Genomic DNA, 14,065 nt, shown 5'->3' with positions numbered 1-14,065 from the left:
TCTGGTGACTACAGCAGTAGCTTAATCATTACTAAAATACACAAGATTCTCTGCTACATGCTGTGCTCAAAAACAGCCACCTGTTTATGACTGAACAGCTCTGGATTGGGAGAACTAGTGCTGTAAATTTCAAAAACCATTTCAAAAGTCTGTTACATACTTCATATTCTGAAAGCAAGAAGTTAGAGTTAGATTATATGTATAATTCTGATAGGTCTGCGTGGTGCCCAGCTGTGTAGTAATCACATGGGGAGCTTGTTAAAATCAGGTAGAGATTCTAGGGCCCCAACTCCAGAGTCTGATACAGCCTAAGTTTTTGACATTTATCCATGTTTTAAACTTTTCTTTCTTTTTTTTTTTTTTTTTTTTAAGATTTATTTATTTGTCAGAGAGAGAGCGAGCGAGAGCGAGCACAGGCAGACACAGTGGAAGGCAGAGTCAGAGGGAGAAGCAGGCTACCTGCGGAGCAAGGAGCCCGATGTGGGACTCGATCCCAGGACGCTGGGATCACGACCTGAGCCGAAGGCAGCTGCTTAACCAACTGAGCCACCCAGGCGTCCCAGCTTTTCTTTCTTTTTAATTGCTGAGTAATATTCCATCAAATCAGTGTACCAGCTTATTTATTGATGGACATCTAGGCTGTTTATAGGTTTTGGTAATTGTGAATAAAGTTACTATGAGTATTTATGTGCAAGTCTTTTTGTAAATACATTCTTTTCTATTTCTCCAGTAAATATCTGTAAGTGGAAATCCTAGGTATTAGTGTATATTTAACTAATATGAAACAAATGGGTCCACAATTTTGACATGAAGCAATAAGATTTAGAACACCCTCTACATCTGCTCAAAGTGCAGCTTGGTAGAGATGGCAAAGGCCTCAGGCAACTCCTGTCTCTACCAACATCTTCACCTCAGTATTAGAGCTCTGCAGCCCTAGAGGATTCCTACACAGTCCTAGAGGGACCAGAACTATGTGCATAATATTTGTAGAAATGTGGTTTGGGCAGTGCATTTGATAGTAACAAATATGTAAAGCCCTTTGACAAATCTTTGCCTCTAGGTTTCTTGGAATTCCACTGCGCTATGATCAAGCATAGAAACAGAGATCCCTGAATGCTGACAGGTCTAAAATAAAAGTCATTCTTTTTTTTTTTTCCCCTAAAGATTTTATTTATTTCTCAGAGAGAGAGAGCACAAGCAGGCAGAGTGGCAGGCAGAGGCAGAGAGAGAAGCAGGCTCCCTGTGAGCAAGGAGCCCGATATAGGACTTGAACCCAGGGCCCTGGGATCGTGACCTGAGCCAAAGGCAGCTGCTTAACCAACTAAGCCACCCAGGTGTCCCAATAAAAGTCATTCTTGACAAACAGGCCATTATTAGCAAGGGTTTGATGGTATGTTTGGGCAAAGGCAGGGAGGGGGAGGCTGGCCACAGGGGTGGGAAAAGTCAGACAGGCTCAAACAACCATCTCTAAGCTGAAGGACCTTGAATCTTGACATACTGCTTCCTTATTTCTCTCAAATTATTCTTAGCAGCTTTTTAAAATACTGCCACTTTCCTTCCACTCTAGCAGGTAACCAAGCTCCACTTAAAGTAAAATAGAGACCCGGTAAAAGGAACTTTTCCACTTTCATATCTGTGTCCATTCTTTATCTTTCCCTTATCCCTCCTGCTCAGTGAGCCGGTATCCCTCCTAAGACACTCTGCCATTCCACCATCTCAGGGGTCTTGTCTCATCCCTTTTCATCTCCTTACCTCCTCTTTTATTCTGATACATTCCCATCCTCTAATAAGCCTCTTTCCATTTGTCTCGCAATACCAGGTACCGCTCTAATCATTGCCCTGTTTCTTTGGTCTCACGATGGTCAAGTCTTATACAGGGTCGTCTGCAAAGCCTATTTCCTCTTTCTCATCTGGGTCACTAAAGTCCGCCTAGAACTGTTTATCATACAGTAGGCAGTGCGCAGTCATTTTTCAGGTGTAGGATGGATGGAGAGACGGGACTCCGAGAGTGCAGATGATAGTCATCTTGCAGCCTGGTTGCTGGATGACTCAGTCGGTTGAGAAACCGTTTTATCTTTTCGGCGTGCATAGGTGACTTGATATATGCTTCACTTTGGAATAAAGTTATAGAGTCAGCAGTCGGCCGCAAGCAACAAGTATAAAAACACGTGGAATACACAACGATGCGGCACCACTCATTAGCTCCTCACGTGAGAACGCAGGGTCACCCCACCCAAAGGCCACACACATCTGGTGCTGCACCGGAGAGGCAGCACGGGGGACCCAAAGCGTCCTTCCGGCGGAACCCTTTCCGGCTCCTCGGTGGCTTCGGCCTCCGAGACCGGGGGTGGGGGTGAGGGGAAGAGCGCAGCGGCTCCCGGCCAATGGCAGTTCTTGAACTTACACCTACAGACGTCAGCGCGGCTGTGCAAACGGATGTCACACAGCTGGCTCGGAAGCGTCTCCTCCCGTCCCAGAAAAGAGGCGTGGGCCCAGCGGCCTCCGCGAAACCTTGGGCGAGGGAGGGAGGGGCGTGCGCCTCTCCCCGAGAGCCCCGCGCGCTCGCTGGCCCGCTTCTTCCCAGCAGTCCCTGCCTAGCGGCCGTCCCCGGTGAGCAGCCGGGCGCCCGCGCCCCCGCCCCCAGCGCGTCGCCGCAGCCAGCTCCGCCCCCTCCCCGAGCCGGCCGCGCGCTCCTGCGGCTCCGAGCTGTGTCGCGGGCGCGCGCGCCGCCGGCGGAGCCGCAGTTAAAATGGTCCGAGCGGGACCCCGCGTTCCCCCCCCGCCGCCGCACTGACTGAGTCGGCGGGTCAGGCTTGGACTGGTTGCCTAGCCGGCAGGCTCGCTCTCTCCGTCGCGTCCCCAAAGCTCGCGCCCATCGTTCTCCCGGCTTCCCGGGGCAAAGCATGTAGCCCCCGTCGGGCTCCCGGGCGGCCCGCAGCTGACGCCCACCCCCCACCGTCGCGTGTGTGCCCGTGTGTGCGTGTGTGTGCGCCGGGCGGGCGACCCCGCCGCGGGCCCGAGGCCGAGCCAGCGAGAGGCCTGTCCCGCTGCCGGAGCTCGCCTCTCCGGGCCTCCCTACTTCCCCGTCCCGGTCCCCCTCCTCGGGGCCTTCTATATGGGCCACCTTCTCTCGAAGGAGCCGCGTAACCGCCCGAGCCAGAAGAGGCCTCGCTGTTGCAGCTGGTGCCGCCGCCGCCGCCCTCTCCTCAGGCTGCCCCGCCGGACCCCGGCCAAGGCGCCCCCCCAGCCGGCGGCGCCCGGGAGCCGGGACTGCTTCTTCCGCGGGCCCTGCATGCTCTGCTTCATCGTGCACAGCCCCGGCGCGCCCGCCCCCGCCGGCCCAGAGGAGGAGCCGCCGCTCTCGCCGCCGCCGCGGGACGGGGCCTACGCCGCGGCCGCCTCCTCGCAGCACCTGGCGCGGCGCTACGCGGCCCTGGCTGCCGAGGACTGTGCTGCCGCCGCCCGCCGCTTCCTGCTATCCTCGGCCGCCGCCGCCGCAGCTGCCGCCGCCTCGGCCTCGTCGCCTGCCTCCTGCTGCAAAGAGCTGGGGCTGGCCGCGGCCGCCGCCTGGGAGCAGCAGGGCCGGAGCCTCTTCTTGGCCAGCGTGGGGCCCGTGCGCTTCCTGGGGCCGCCCGCTGCCGTGCAACTCTTCCGGGGGCCGCCGCCGCCGGCCGAGCCCCCTACGCCCCCAGAAATGGTGTGTAAGCGGAAGGGGGCCGGGGTTCCCGCCTGCACCCCGTGTAAGCAGCCCCGCTGCGGCGGTGGGGGATGCGGCGGCGGCGGCGGCGGCGGAGGGCCTGCGGGGGGAGGCGCCTCGCCGCCGCGGCCCCCCGACGCCGGCTGCTGCCAGGGCTCCGAGCAGCCACCGCAGCCGCTCTGCCCCCCGCCCTCCTCTCCCACTTCCGAAGGTGCCCCCACAGAGGCCGGCGGGGACGCGGCCCGAGCGGGGGGCACCGCCCCCTCGCCCGCCCAGCAGCAGCATGAATGCGGCGACGCGGACTGTCAGGAGCCCCCCGAAAACCCCTGCGACTGTCACAGGGATCCACCCCCTGAAACCCCAGACATCAACCAGCTGCCGCCATCCATCCTGCTCAAGGTGGGTCTGGGCGAGTGGCGCAGGGATGCGTGCTTTCCCCCAACCCCGGCCCCCGCCTCGGAGGTTTTCTCTCTCCTCCCCCTAAGCGCGGAGGAGGGGGTTCCCTGATAGCCAGAGAAGTCCGAAGGGGAGAAACCAATGGGGAAGATGCTTATGGCCTGTTTTTTTTAAGTAGAAAAACTTGGGAGTTTGGTTAGTGTCTTTTAATAGCTTGGGTTACCACAATTCAGGACTCATCTGTTACTAGATTCCCACTGGTTTAGAAACTCTTTGTAGATTTTCCGCGAAAATATTTTTATCAGTTGAGCAATATACATTTACTACTAAAAATGTTGTATGTTAGTATTTGAAGGTCTTCCGACAGTACTTACCGATTTGATAGCTGCTAGTTAATGTCATTAACTGTGATCTTTACTTGAACATTTACCAGGATCATGCACTGTGCCTGAGCTTTGCGTACATAATATCTTAATCACCCACTTAACGCTGTGAAACAGGTATTAACAACACCACTTTATACAAGAAGACATAGATATTTCAACGCTGTGTGCCTACAGTAATAACTAAGGCAGAAGTGGTCTTTGCTCTCTGGAGTTTAGAATCTAGTGAGGCTTAAAGAGTTGAATGACTTGTCCAAGGTCACACACACAAAGGGCCAGTCTGGGGAAGTTAAGTCTGCTGGGCTTGAAAGTCCTTTGGTTTATGTTACGTTTTGTTGCCTTCCTACATTTTATTCCTTATATAGAACCATGCAGTTTGTCAGAAGGTAGAGACAAAAGTATTTTTTGGTTGGGAATATGGCTGAGTGGAGAAGACGTGGTTGTCCTATGGGAGCTTTGTCTCACTTTCAACTAAGTAAAATTTGCAGTTTTCTTAATGCTAGTGAGAAATTTAATTAAGTGACAAAGTTAGTGTTGTTATTACTAGCAAGTTATTTTTTCCTCATTGCCCACCCCCACCCCCTCGGCCAACTTCATAAATATAAACCTCCTTTTTTAGTATGGGAGATATTTAATACCAGGTAAAAATAACCCAGATAAGAATTTGGCTACTTTTACTGTTACTGATGTAACTATCATCAGTTACAATTGTTACTCTTGCAAATACACTTTTTTGATTAGAGTTTTTCCGTGTGTGTTTAGATCCTTTTTTTACTGTGATACCGATGTTCTTGTAAATAATATAGCAAAAGAATGGGAAAGCATAACTTTTCCTTGAGTCAAAATGTCATGATTTAACTCTTATGGAGGTGTGCTTTCTGGAGGAGTAATTGCCTACTCTGTGTTCAGGGTATGCATTTTAGGGAAGAGTAATTTTCTTGAGTTTTTTAAATCAGCAAATGACAAATATCATCAGATATTTGGTATAGAAGTTTGATTGCTGTCTTGTTATTTGGCAGGTAAGACTGTTTAAAAACCAAAACAAAAGGTAGGTACTTTCTGCTTTCCACCCAACTCATCATTTCAGGAGGCAGAGAACATTTTAATTCCCCCTCTAAAAAGGGTACATGATCCCATAATAAAGAAAATTTGTTTAGAATAAGTTTCGCTAGAATAGATTATCTACTAAAAATGTTTTTTCAGATTTCTCTGTGGACTGTTCAACACTTGATTTGAAGGACATTTGAGGATTTTACTCATTGGATTTGCCCTGTTGTGCTGGAGTGTTTATTAATTTATTTTAAAGGTAGGGGGGGTTCATTTTTTTTTTTTTTTTTTTAAGATTTCATTTTTTTATTTGACAGAGGACAGCGACAGAGGGAACCCAAGCACGGGGAGTGGGAGATGGAAAAGCAGGCTTCCTCTGGAGCAGGGAGTCCAGTGCATGGATCCATCCCAGGACCCTGGGATCATGACCTGAGCCCCAGGCAGATGCTTAATGACTGAGCCACTCAGGCGCTCTGTGCTGGAGTATTTACACATGTTAGGTAGATTTCCTTGTATTAGAAACTTGAGTAAAGATTCTCTGTGTGTGTCTTATAGTCATAGATGTATTCAGCATGAAGTGAGTTAGGCTATTGGAATGAATTTAATTGAGGTTTTTCAGTGTTTACCAGTGCATTCCAACTTTTAGGAATAGGGCTTTTGGTGGAAGAGGCGCTGTCAACGTAGATTTTGTTCATTGTTCTATCCACTCCGCTAAGGGCAGTGGCCGGTATTTTAGTAGGTTTGAGTAAATATTCATGAACAAATGAATGGCTAGGTGTTTAGGAAGTCTGGGCTGATACTCTAGGTGAATATGCCATGCCACTAAGAAAAGCCTCTAAGAAATGTTAATATCTGGACCTGAGTTGTTTTGTGAGCCACAGTAAAAGCTATGTGATGGTTAAAGGGTCTGGCTCAATTTTTGGTTAGAACTGGAGGTGTTTTTCTTGCAGAAGAGAAGACTCTGGGAGCTATGATGATGTTTTCATTTTTTAATTTATTTTTTAAAGATTTTATTTATTTGAGAGAGGGGACAAGTAGGGGGAGGGGCAGAGGAAGAGGGAGAAACTGTCTCCTCACTGAGCAGAGAGCCCAATGCCAGACTCAATCCCCAGACCCTGAGATTATGACCAGAGCTGAAGGCAGACACTTAACTGACTGAGCCACCCAGGTGCCCTATGACAATGTTGTTATAGTACAAGAACTGTTGCATACAGAGATACAAATCTATCACCTCTATTGGAAAAATTCTTAGAGAGCATGCCCTTCGTCCCTACTTATGGATCAGTAGCCTTTATGACGGTATTGCTGTTATCTTTTGTACCAGAAGTTACTGTAGTTGTAAAAAGGGGGGGTGGGATGTGGAGGAAGGAGAGTTTGAAAGAGAAATGTAAGGACATGTCATTTAAGGGTTGTTTTTAATGAAAACTACCAACTTGTTCCAGGTAAATTTTTTTTTCAGGCAAAAAGCAAAACGAAAACAAAACAACTCCCCCAAACAAAAACAAAAAACCAAAACAAAAAAACCCCAAAAATACCCAAAACCAACAAAAAACAAAAAACCCAAACAAACAAAAAAAACAAAACCCCACCTAAATTCTTTTTATGGATGGCAGTTCATAGGGCACATTTTTGGTTCAATATCAAAAGATTTTCTTTTAAATTTTTCTTTTTATGTAACTTGTCTTAAAACATTAAAATAATGCAGGTAGGACAAAAGTTTGTCTAGAGTCACCCCTAGTTTCTCATCTAGTTTCCCCTCTGGTGGTAACTAACCACTGTTACCAGTTTAGATTGTTCTTTCAGAGCTGCTCTGTACAGTAGCTTAAAGTAGTTAAAATTAAATTTAAAATTCAGTGTCTCAGTCACAGTAGCCACATTTCAGGGATTAGTAGTCATGTGTGACTGGCTGGTACCGTACTGGACTGTGCAGATCCAGAACATTTCTGTCTTTATAGTAAGACCTGTGTAAACCTTCATAGCTTTTTTTCATAAATGGCATCAAAATGTACATGTTTCAAATTTTTTGTTTTGTTGATAGTATGGTTTGGAAGTCTTTCCTTATTAGTAAGTAGTGTATGTATATAGTTTCTTTCTTTCTTTCTTTCTTTCTTTCTTTCTTTTTTTGGTAAAATGTTTATTTAGGGGTGCCTGTTGGCTCAGTTGGTTAAGCATCTGCCTTTGACTAAAGTCATGATACCAGGGTCCTGGGATTGAGTCCCACATCAGGCTCCTTGCTCAGCGGGGAGTCTGTTCTCCCTTTGCCTGCTGCTCCCCTTGCTTGTGTGCTTGCACTCTCTCTCTCTCTCTGAAAAATTAAAAAAAAAAAAAAAAAAAAAGAAATTTATTTAAGTAATCTTTACGCCCAGCCTGGGGCTTGAACTTACAAACCTGAAATCAGCAGCTATGGACTTAGCCAGCCAGGCACCCCTTTCTTCCTTTCTTCATTCTTTTTTAACTGCTGCATGGTATTCCACAATGTTATACCCTACTGTAGTTTTCTATTATTGAATGGTTCCAACTTACTGCTACAATCAACAATGTTAACAGATGTTTTCTGTGCATATATAGTCAGGTTTTTTTTTTTGGGTAAATTTCAAGAAGGTGGAATTTTAGGGTTGAAGAATGTGTACATTTAGAAATTTAGAAAATCCTTTCTACCAGTACGAACTGTGTAAAAACAATGAATTGTTTCTTGAAATAGTGAGCTTTATCTTCAGAATCTGAAGAGACATTTGAGATCTGGTTACTCCCCACTTCTTTCGCGTGAAAAAACAAGCCTGAAGACTTCAAGACATTTTAGATATTGGAAGTCGGTCCCTGGACTGGAATCCCTCTCCGTGTTTGCAGGCCTAGAGAGCTTTTCAATATATTATGAAAGAGGGTCTCAGTAATCTTCTCTTAGAGATTTTATGAAAGAGATTCCTGAATTGGGGTTGGCAGGGAGGAGCTTACACCAGACAACTTCTAAGCTATTATGAGTCACAGGCTAATTTTATAATTGGGTCTGTAGCATTGAATTGTGGTCTTTAAATATAAGAAATTTGAGAAGTAGGGAATGGCTCTTCAAAGGTCATCTATGGGAATAGCATTTTCTTAAGGACTTTAGCCTGTTACAGTTGATCTTTTACTGGTTGATGCCTTGGTTTGGATGAACTGAGGTAGCTTCAGTCTTTGACACCTGTTACATTTATAACTTAAAACAATCCTGCCTTGTGATATCACAATTAGAATTTTAAATTGTGGAGCCACTATGCAACAGTTATACTAAATGATAGCAGTGGAATACTTTTCTTTCAGTGTTACTATTTGAGTAACTGGTATTTTAAGATCTGTATTTAATATTTAGAGACTTTGTGTGCATTTGTTTAGGAATCTTGCTCTCTGTCAGCAGACCTGTTTTTTTTTCCCCCCAAAGAAAACCAGGTGAGAGATCTAGAATCTGTCACCACAATTAGAAAACTGCTGCATCATGCGTGCACCCCTAATAATATGTTGGTAGGTATTAAGTCTTGATTTTTTACAGCTTTATTGTTAGCAGCTTGTTCTAGTGATCAAGAAAGAATTTTATAAGAGAAATGTGCTTTGGGGGAAGGCTTATATATTTGACTTTTTTTTTTTTTTTTTAAAGATTTTATTTATTTATTTGACAGAGAGAAATTACAAGTACACTGAGAGGCAGGCAGAGAGAGAGAGAAGGAAGCAGGCTCCCTGCTGAGCAGAGAGCCCGATGCGGGACTTGATCCCAGGACCCTGAGATCATGACCTGAGCCGAAGGCAGCGGCTTAACCCACTGAGCCACCCAGGCGCCCTTTTTTTTTTTTTTTTTTGTAAGGATATGAAAATAAGGATGAAAGCAGTGGAAATGGGAGTCAAAGAAAAAAGTAATACTGCTTTTTAAAGCCTTGAATGTAACTACTAGTGGGTAAGAGGAACGAAGTTATTGTAGCATTTCATGAATGCTTAACTTACTACTCTAGTACCAGATAACCTCTAGAAGGTAAATCTCTGCAATTCTAGGGATGAGTTTAGTAAGCTCTGAAATGGAATGTTGTTAGGAAGTCAGTTTCAAGATTTTTCTTTGTTGAAGAATGCCAAGTAGTCTTGATTAACTTAGACCACAAAAGGTGAGATTTGTTTCTTATCTTGAGAGTTCTGTACGTTTTGGTGCCTTGTAATGTAGCTGTCAAGGGGATAATCCTGGGCCTCCCCACCCCCCGCCAGCTATGGGATACCAGGTTGTATAAATGTTAAATAATAACAAAATAATAAGTGAAGGCATATATGAAAACATTTAATATTAGCATAATAATTTCCTAAAAAGTTGCTTAATTTTGGCTGAATATAATTTTTGTTTGTCAAAAGTCTTGCTCAAGTTTGGAGCCAAAGTGGTGTGCTAAGAGCATCTATGTGGAGGAAGAAGCTAGAATAGTGATGGGTGATTGGTTACATATATATATATATATATATATATATATATATATTTTTTTTTTTTTTTTCCTAGTCCTGTCCACTTGAGAGGGCCTTACAGAAGCAATGCCCAATAACAGTGTATACACTTAGGATCCAGATCTTAGCCTCTAAAAACCATTCTCTACTAAAATGAATCAGTGTTGTTGGAGAAATGGCTGATTACAGAACTGGTACCAGGAAAGTACAAGATGAGCCTAGAATATTTTGTCCTAGAGCATAAGGAATTGCTCAAAAAATAATGGGTATATGTCAGAAGGATACATCCTTTCTTAGTATCTCCTCCTAAAATACTTAAAAAAAAAAAAAAAGTTTTGTGTTTTGTTGAATTCTGTGACTGGCTCTGGAATAAATCTTATTTTTCTGTAAATTTCGTAGTATCTGACTCTACTGTAGAGTAGCACTCTGTAGTAATAGTTTGGATTTTATAAGTTCGCTGTGCCTTAAATTTTAATGAATAAATTGCAAGAAATTATTTTAAATTATAGATTAGGAAATAGTTCTATGTGACTTCCCTGTGGGTGTGTGGTTAGAAAAGTACCAGAAGTAGGTTTTGCGCTTTTCTGAACAGTACTTTAGGTTTTTCTGAACAGTACTTTATTCAAGAGACTGTTTAGTACATGTTACTTTCAAGATTTTGGCAGGTAATATGAGTAGAGTATTTAAGAAGCAAGGGATGATATACGTAGAAAAAAGTTGAAAAAGGGCAGAAAAGTAGAACTTGGTTGAAATAGTTAAATCTGAGATGATTGTGAAGAGGAAATCTATTTGAATCTTAAGCATATTATCTGCTTAGTTATTTATTATAACAGGTGATGTTTGCATATGTGCACTTATGTTGTCTCAAATAGGAATTCAAAGATTCTGGGAAGAAAAATGATAGAATGATAGAAATACAGAGCTTTGTGGACGTTTTGGGGGGAAAACAGCTATATTGATATTTAATTTGCTCATTTTAAGTGTACAATTTGAGTTTTTTTTCTTTTAAAGATTTTATTTATTTGAGAGAGAGAGCGCGCATGAGCAGGGGGAGGTTCAGAGAGAGAAGCAGACTCTCTGTTGGGTGGGGAGCCCAACAAGGGGCTTAATCCCAGGAAGCTGGGATCATGACTTGAGTTGAAGGCAGATGCTTAACCAATGAGCCACCTAAGGCACCCCTACAGTTTGAGTTCTAACAAGTGTCAGGGCTGTACAACCATCATTATAATCCAGTTTTAGAACTCCTCAAATAGTTTCCTTGTACCTCCTTGCAGTCTTACTCTGCAAAAGTCTTTGCAATTTCTGCTCACACCCCTATCTCCAGGCAACTACTGATTTGCCTTCTGCCTATATAGTTTTGCCTTTCCTAGGAATTTCATATAAATGGTATCATACAATAAGTAGTCAGGAATATTATGGGGTTTTTTCTTTTGAGATTTTATTTATTTGACAGAGAGAGGGAGAGGGAGAAACAGGCTCCCTGCTCAGGAGGGAGCCTGACACAGGGCTTGATCTCGGACCCCAGGATCATGACCTGAGCTGAAGGCAGATGCTTAACCAACTGAGCTACCCAGGTGCCCCAAGAATATTGTGTTTTATCTTGAATACCTCTGTGTCTCTCAGGACACCCAGCATAGTCCCTGACACAACAGGAATCAATATAAAATAGCTACACAGGTTTGGTTCTTTTCAAGTATTATTTCTATAACTTGCAGGCCATCTGCTTATTCATAAACTTTTTTAATAATACTTGATAACAGATAAAATCTCCTTATTCAAAATTAGATGGCCAAATATAGGTATTGGCTTTTTTGATTTTCAAGTACTATAAGGTTCTGTGGGATAGGTTTGACTAAGTGTTAGACAACAATGCGTTTTGTGGAAGTTTTTTCGGTTTGAATTATCTTCTGAAATTTTATACTGATGCCCTGGTCAAAAATAGAATCTTTCAAGGCTCAGGAATATTTGGATGTTGCTGGGAGTGATTATTTCAGATTATATCTGTGATATGATTTGTACATTTTCTGGTAATTCATATTTTAGTTGTGTTTTCCAGATCTGCCACTAAAGATCAAGAATATTAAGTTTGTTTTCAACTGAGGTCCTGATTAGAAGTCACTGCTGTTTCCCAGTGTCCATTCCCCTCATATTCTTTTTAGTATCGGAATTTACCTTGTTCTAACTTGGCATGTGGTCACCTAATTAAAGTCTGTTTTTCAGCCTTTCTTGTAGATAGGTGTAGCTCTGTGACTAAATGTTAGGTAATTGAATATGAGTGGAAGTAATGTGTATAACTTCTTAGTCCTACCATAAAAGCAGTTGCTTGCCCTTTGCTTCTTCTTCCTTTTTTTAGGGCTAGACCACCCGGATTATAAGAGTAAGCCATCTTCCACTTAGTAGCTGAAGGCAATGATGGCAGAGCAACAAGGTACAAAATGATAGCTCCCTGGATCTTCTACATACTTAGAATGCCTACACCTACTTAGTTTGAGTTTCTGTCATGTTCAAACTATTGCTAACACACCTGTGTTAAAGTAAGCAGTTTCCTGGGTTGATACAAGTGACATCCCAATGTTCTTTAGGCTCCTTTTTCCCCTTTATAGTTTTCTTTATTCAATAAAAATGTTGTTACAGGTCAGTCCTTGACAGACCAACATTCTCTTTCTTCAATTTTGAAGTACACGTTCTCTTGAATCTCAAATTATCCAAAGAAAATTCAGAAATGCCTTTGACTATATAATTTTTTTTTTTTTTTAAGATTTTGTTTATTTGTCAGAAAGAGAGAGAGAAAAAGCACACAAGCAGGCAGAGAGGCAGGCAGAGGTGGGGAGAGAGAGGCAGGCTCCCTGCTGAGCAAGGAGCCCAATGGGGACTCGATCCCAGGACCCTGGGATCATGACCTGAGCCAAAGGCAGCAGCTTAACCCACTGAGCCACCCAGGCATCCCTTGACTATATAGTCTTAAAGCTAGTGAACGCATCTCAAGTCATAGTGTCTCTTACAGAAAACCAGGTATATGTGCACAAATGTTGGTTAGATGAGTTAAGAAGATAGTTTGGAGGAGAAGTAGTTATTTTCTCAGGAGTTAAGATTTGGGAGATTTGGGAGAGAGGGCATTTTAATGACAGAAAGAAATACAGGGATATTTAAATATTGTGTTAGATATCTATTTTTATGTAACAAATTATGCCAGCACTTGGCAGTTTAAAACCACAAATTTTATTATTTTATATTTTCTTTCTTTCTTTTTTTTTTTTTTTTAAAGATTTTATTTATTTATTTGACAGACAGAGATGACAAGCAGGCAGAGAGGCAGGCAGAGAGAGAGAGGGGAAGCAGGCTCCCTGCTGAGCAGAGAGCCTGATGCAGGGCTCAATCCCAGGACCCTGGGATCATGACCTGAGCCGAAGGGAGAGACTTTAACCCACTGAGCCACCCAGGTGCCCCATTATTTTATATTTTCTGTGGGGTAATAATCCCTTTGAGATTTAGATGAGTCCCATTTCATCCTGGGTTTCTTATGTGGCTGTATTCAAGGTGTTGACTGGAGCTATTCAACTGGGGTTGAGGAATTCCTGTCCAGACTTACTCGTGAAATTGTTGGCAGGCGTCAGGTTCTCATTGCTGTTGGCTAACATCCTTAATTAAGTTACTTGCCATGCCCTGTGGCTTCTCCATAGGGCTAACAGCAGCATGGCAGCTCACTCCTCCCAGAGCAACAGATCCAAGAACACCCAAAAATGGAAGCCACAGTTTTTTTTTTTTTTTTAACGTAATCTTAGAAGTAACATCCTAGCAGTTTTGTCATACTCTGTTTATTAGAAGTGATCAGTCATTAAATCCAGTTCACACTCAGGGAGAAGATTATATAAGTGTAAATAAACATTGTGCAGATTGCCTACCACAAACAAAGATCTATTATATATGCATTGGAATATCAGTTTAATATTTTGCCTTTTTATTTTTAATCCATCTTTTCTGAACGGTTTTATCTACCCTTCACACACTTATAAGATTTCCTTTCAGCTGGATAACTAAAACTCATGGAGATCCACCTAGATTTAGTCATTTATCTGTGGATTATAACAATCTTCTC

General features: G+C 43.6%; 1 protein-coding gene across 2 annotated transcripts in view; it reads left to right on the top strand.

Moving 5' to 3' along the window:
- Nucleotides 1–3,115: 3,115 nt before the first annotated feature.
- FBXL17 (F-box and leucine rich repeat protein 17) overlaps nt 3,116–14,065 on the top strand; it is a 508,942-nt gene continuing 497,992 nt past the window's right edge. For both annotated transcript variants that reach the window (XM_059175615.1, XM_059175614.1), the window contains exon 1: nt 3,116–4,096. In XM_059175615.1, the coding sequence (XP_059031598.1) occupies nt 3,116–4,096 (981 nt within the window). The remainder of the gene's footprint in view (nt 4,097–14,065) is intronic.

This window comes from Mustela lutreola, chromosome 5 (assembly GCF_030435805.1).
Source record: "Mustela lutreola isolate mMusLut2 chromosome 5, mMusLut2.pri, whole genome shotgun sequence".
Taxonomy (NCBI): Eukaryota; Metazoa; Chordata; class Mammalia; order Carnivora; family Mustelidae; genus Mustela; species Mustela lutreola.
This window is presented reverse-complemented; position numbering and strand designations above follow the sequence as displayed.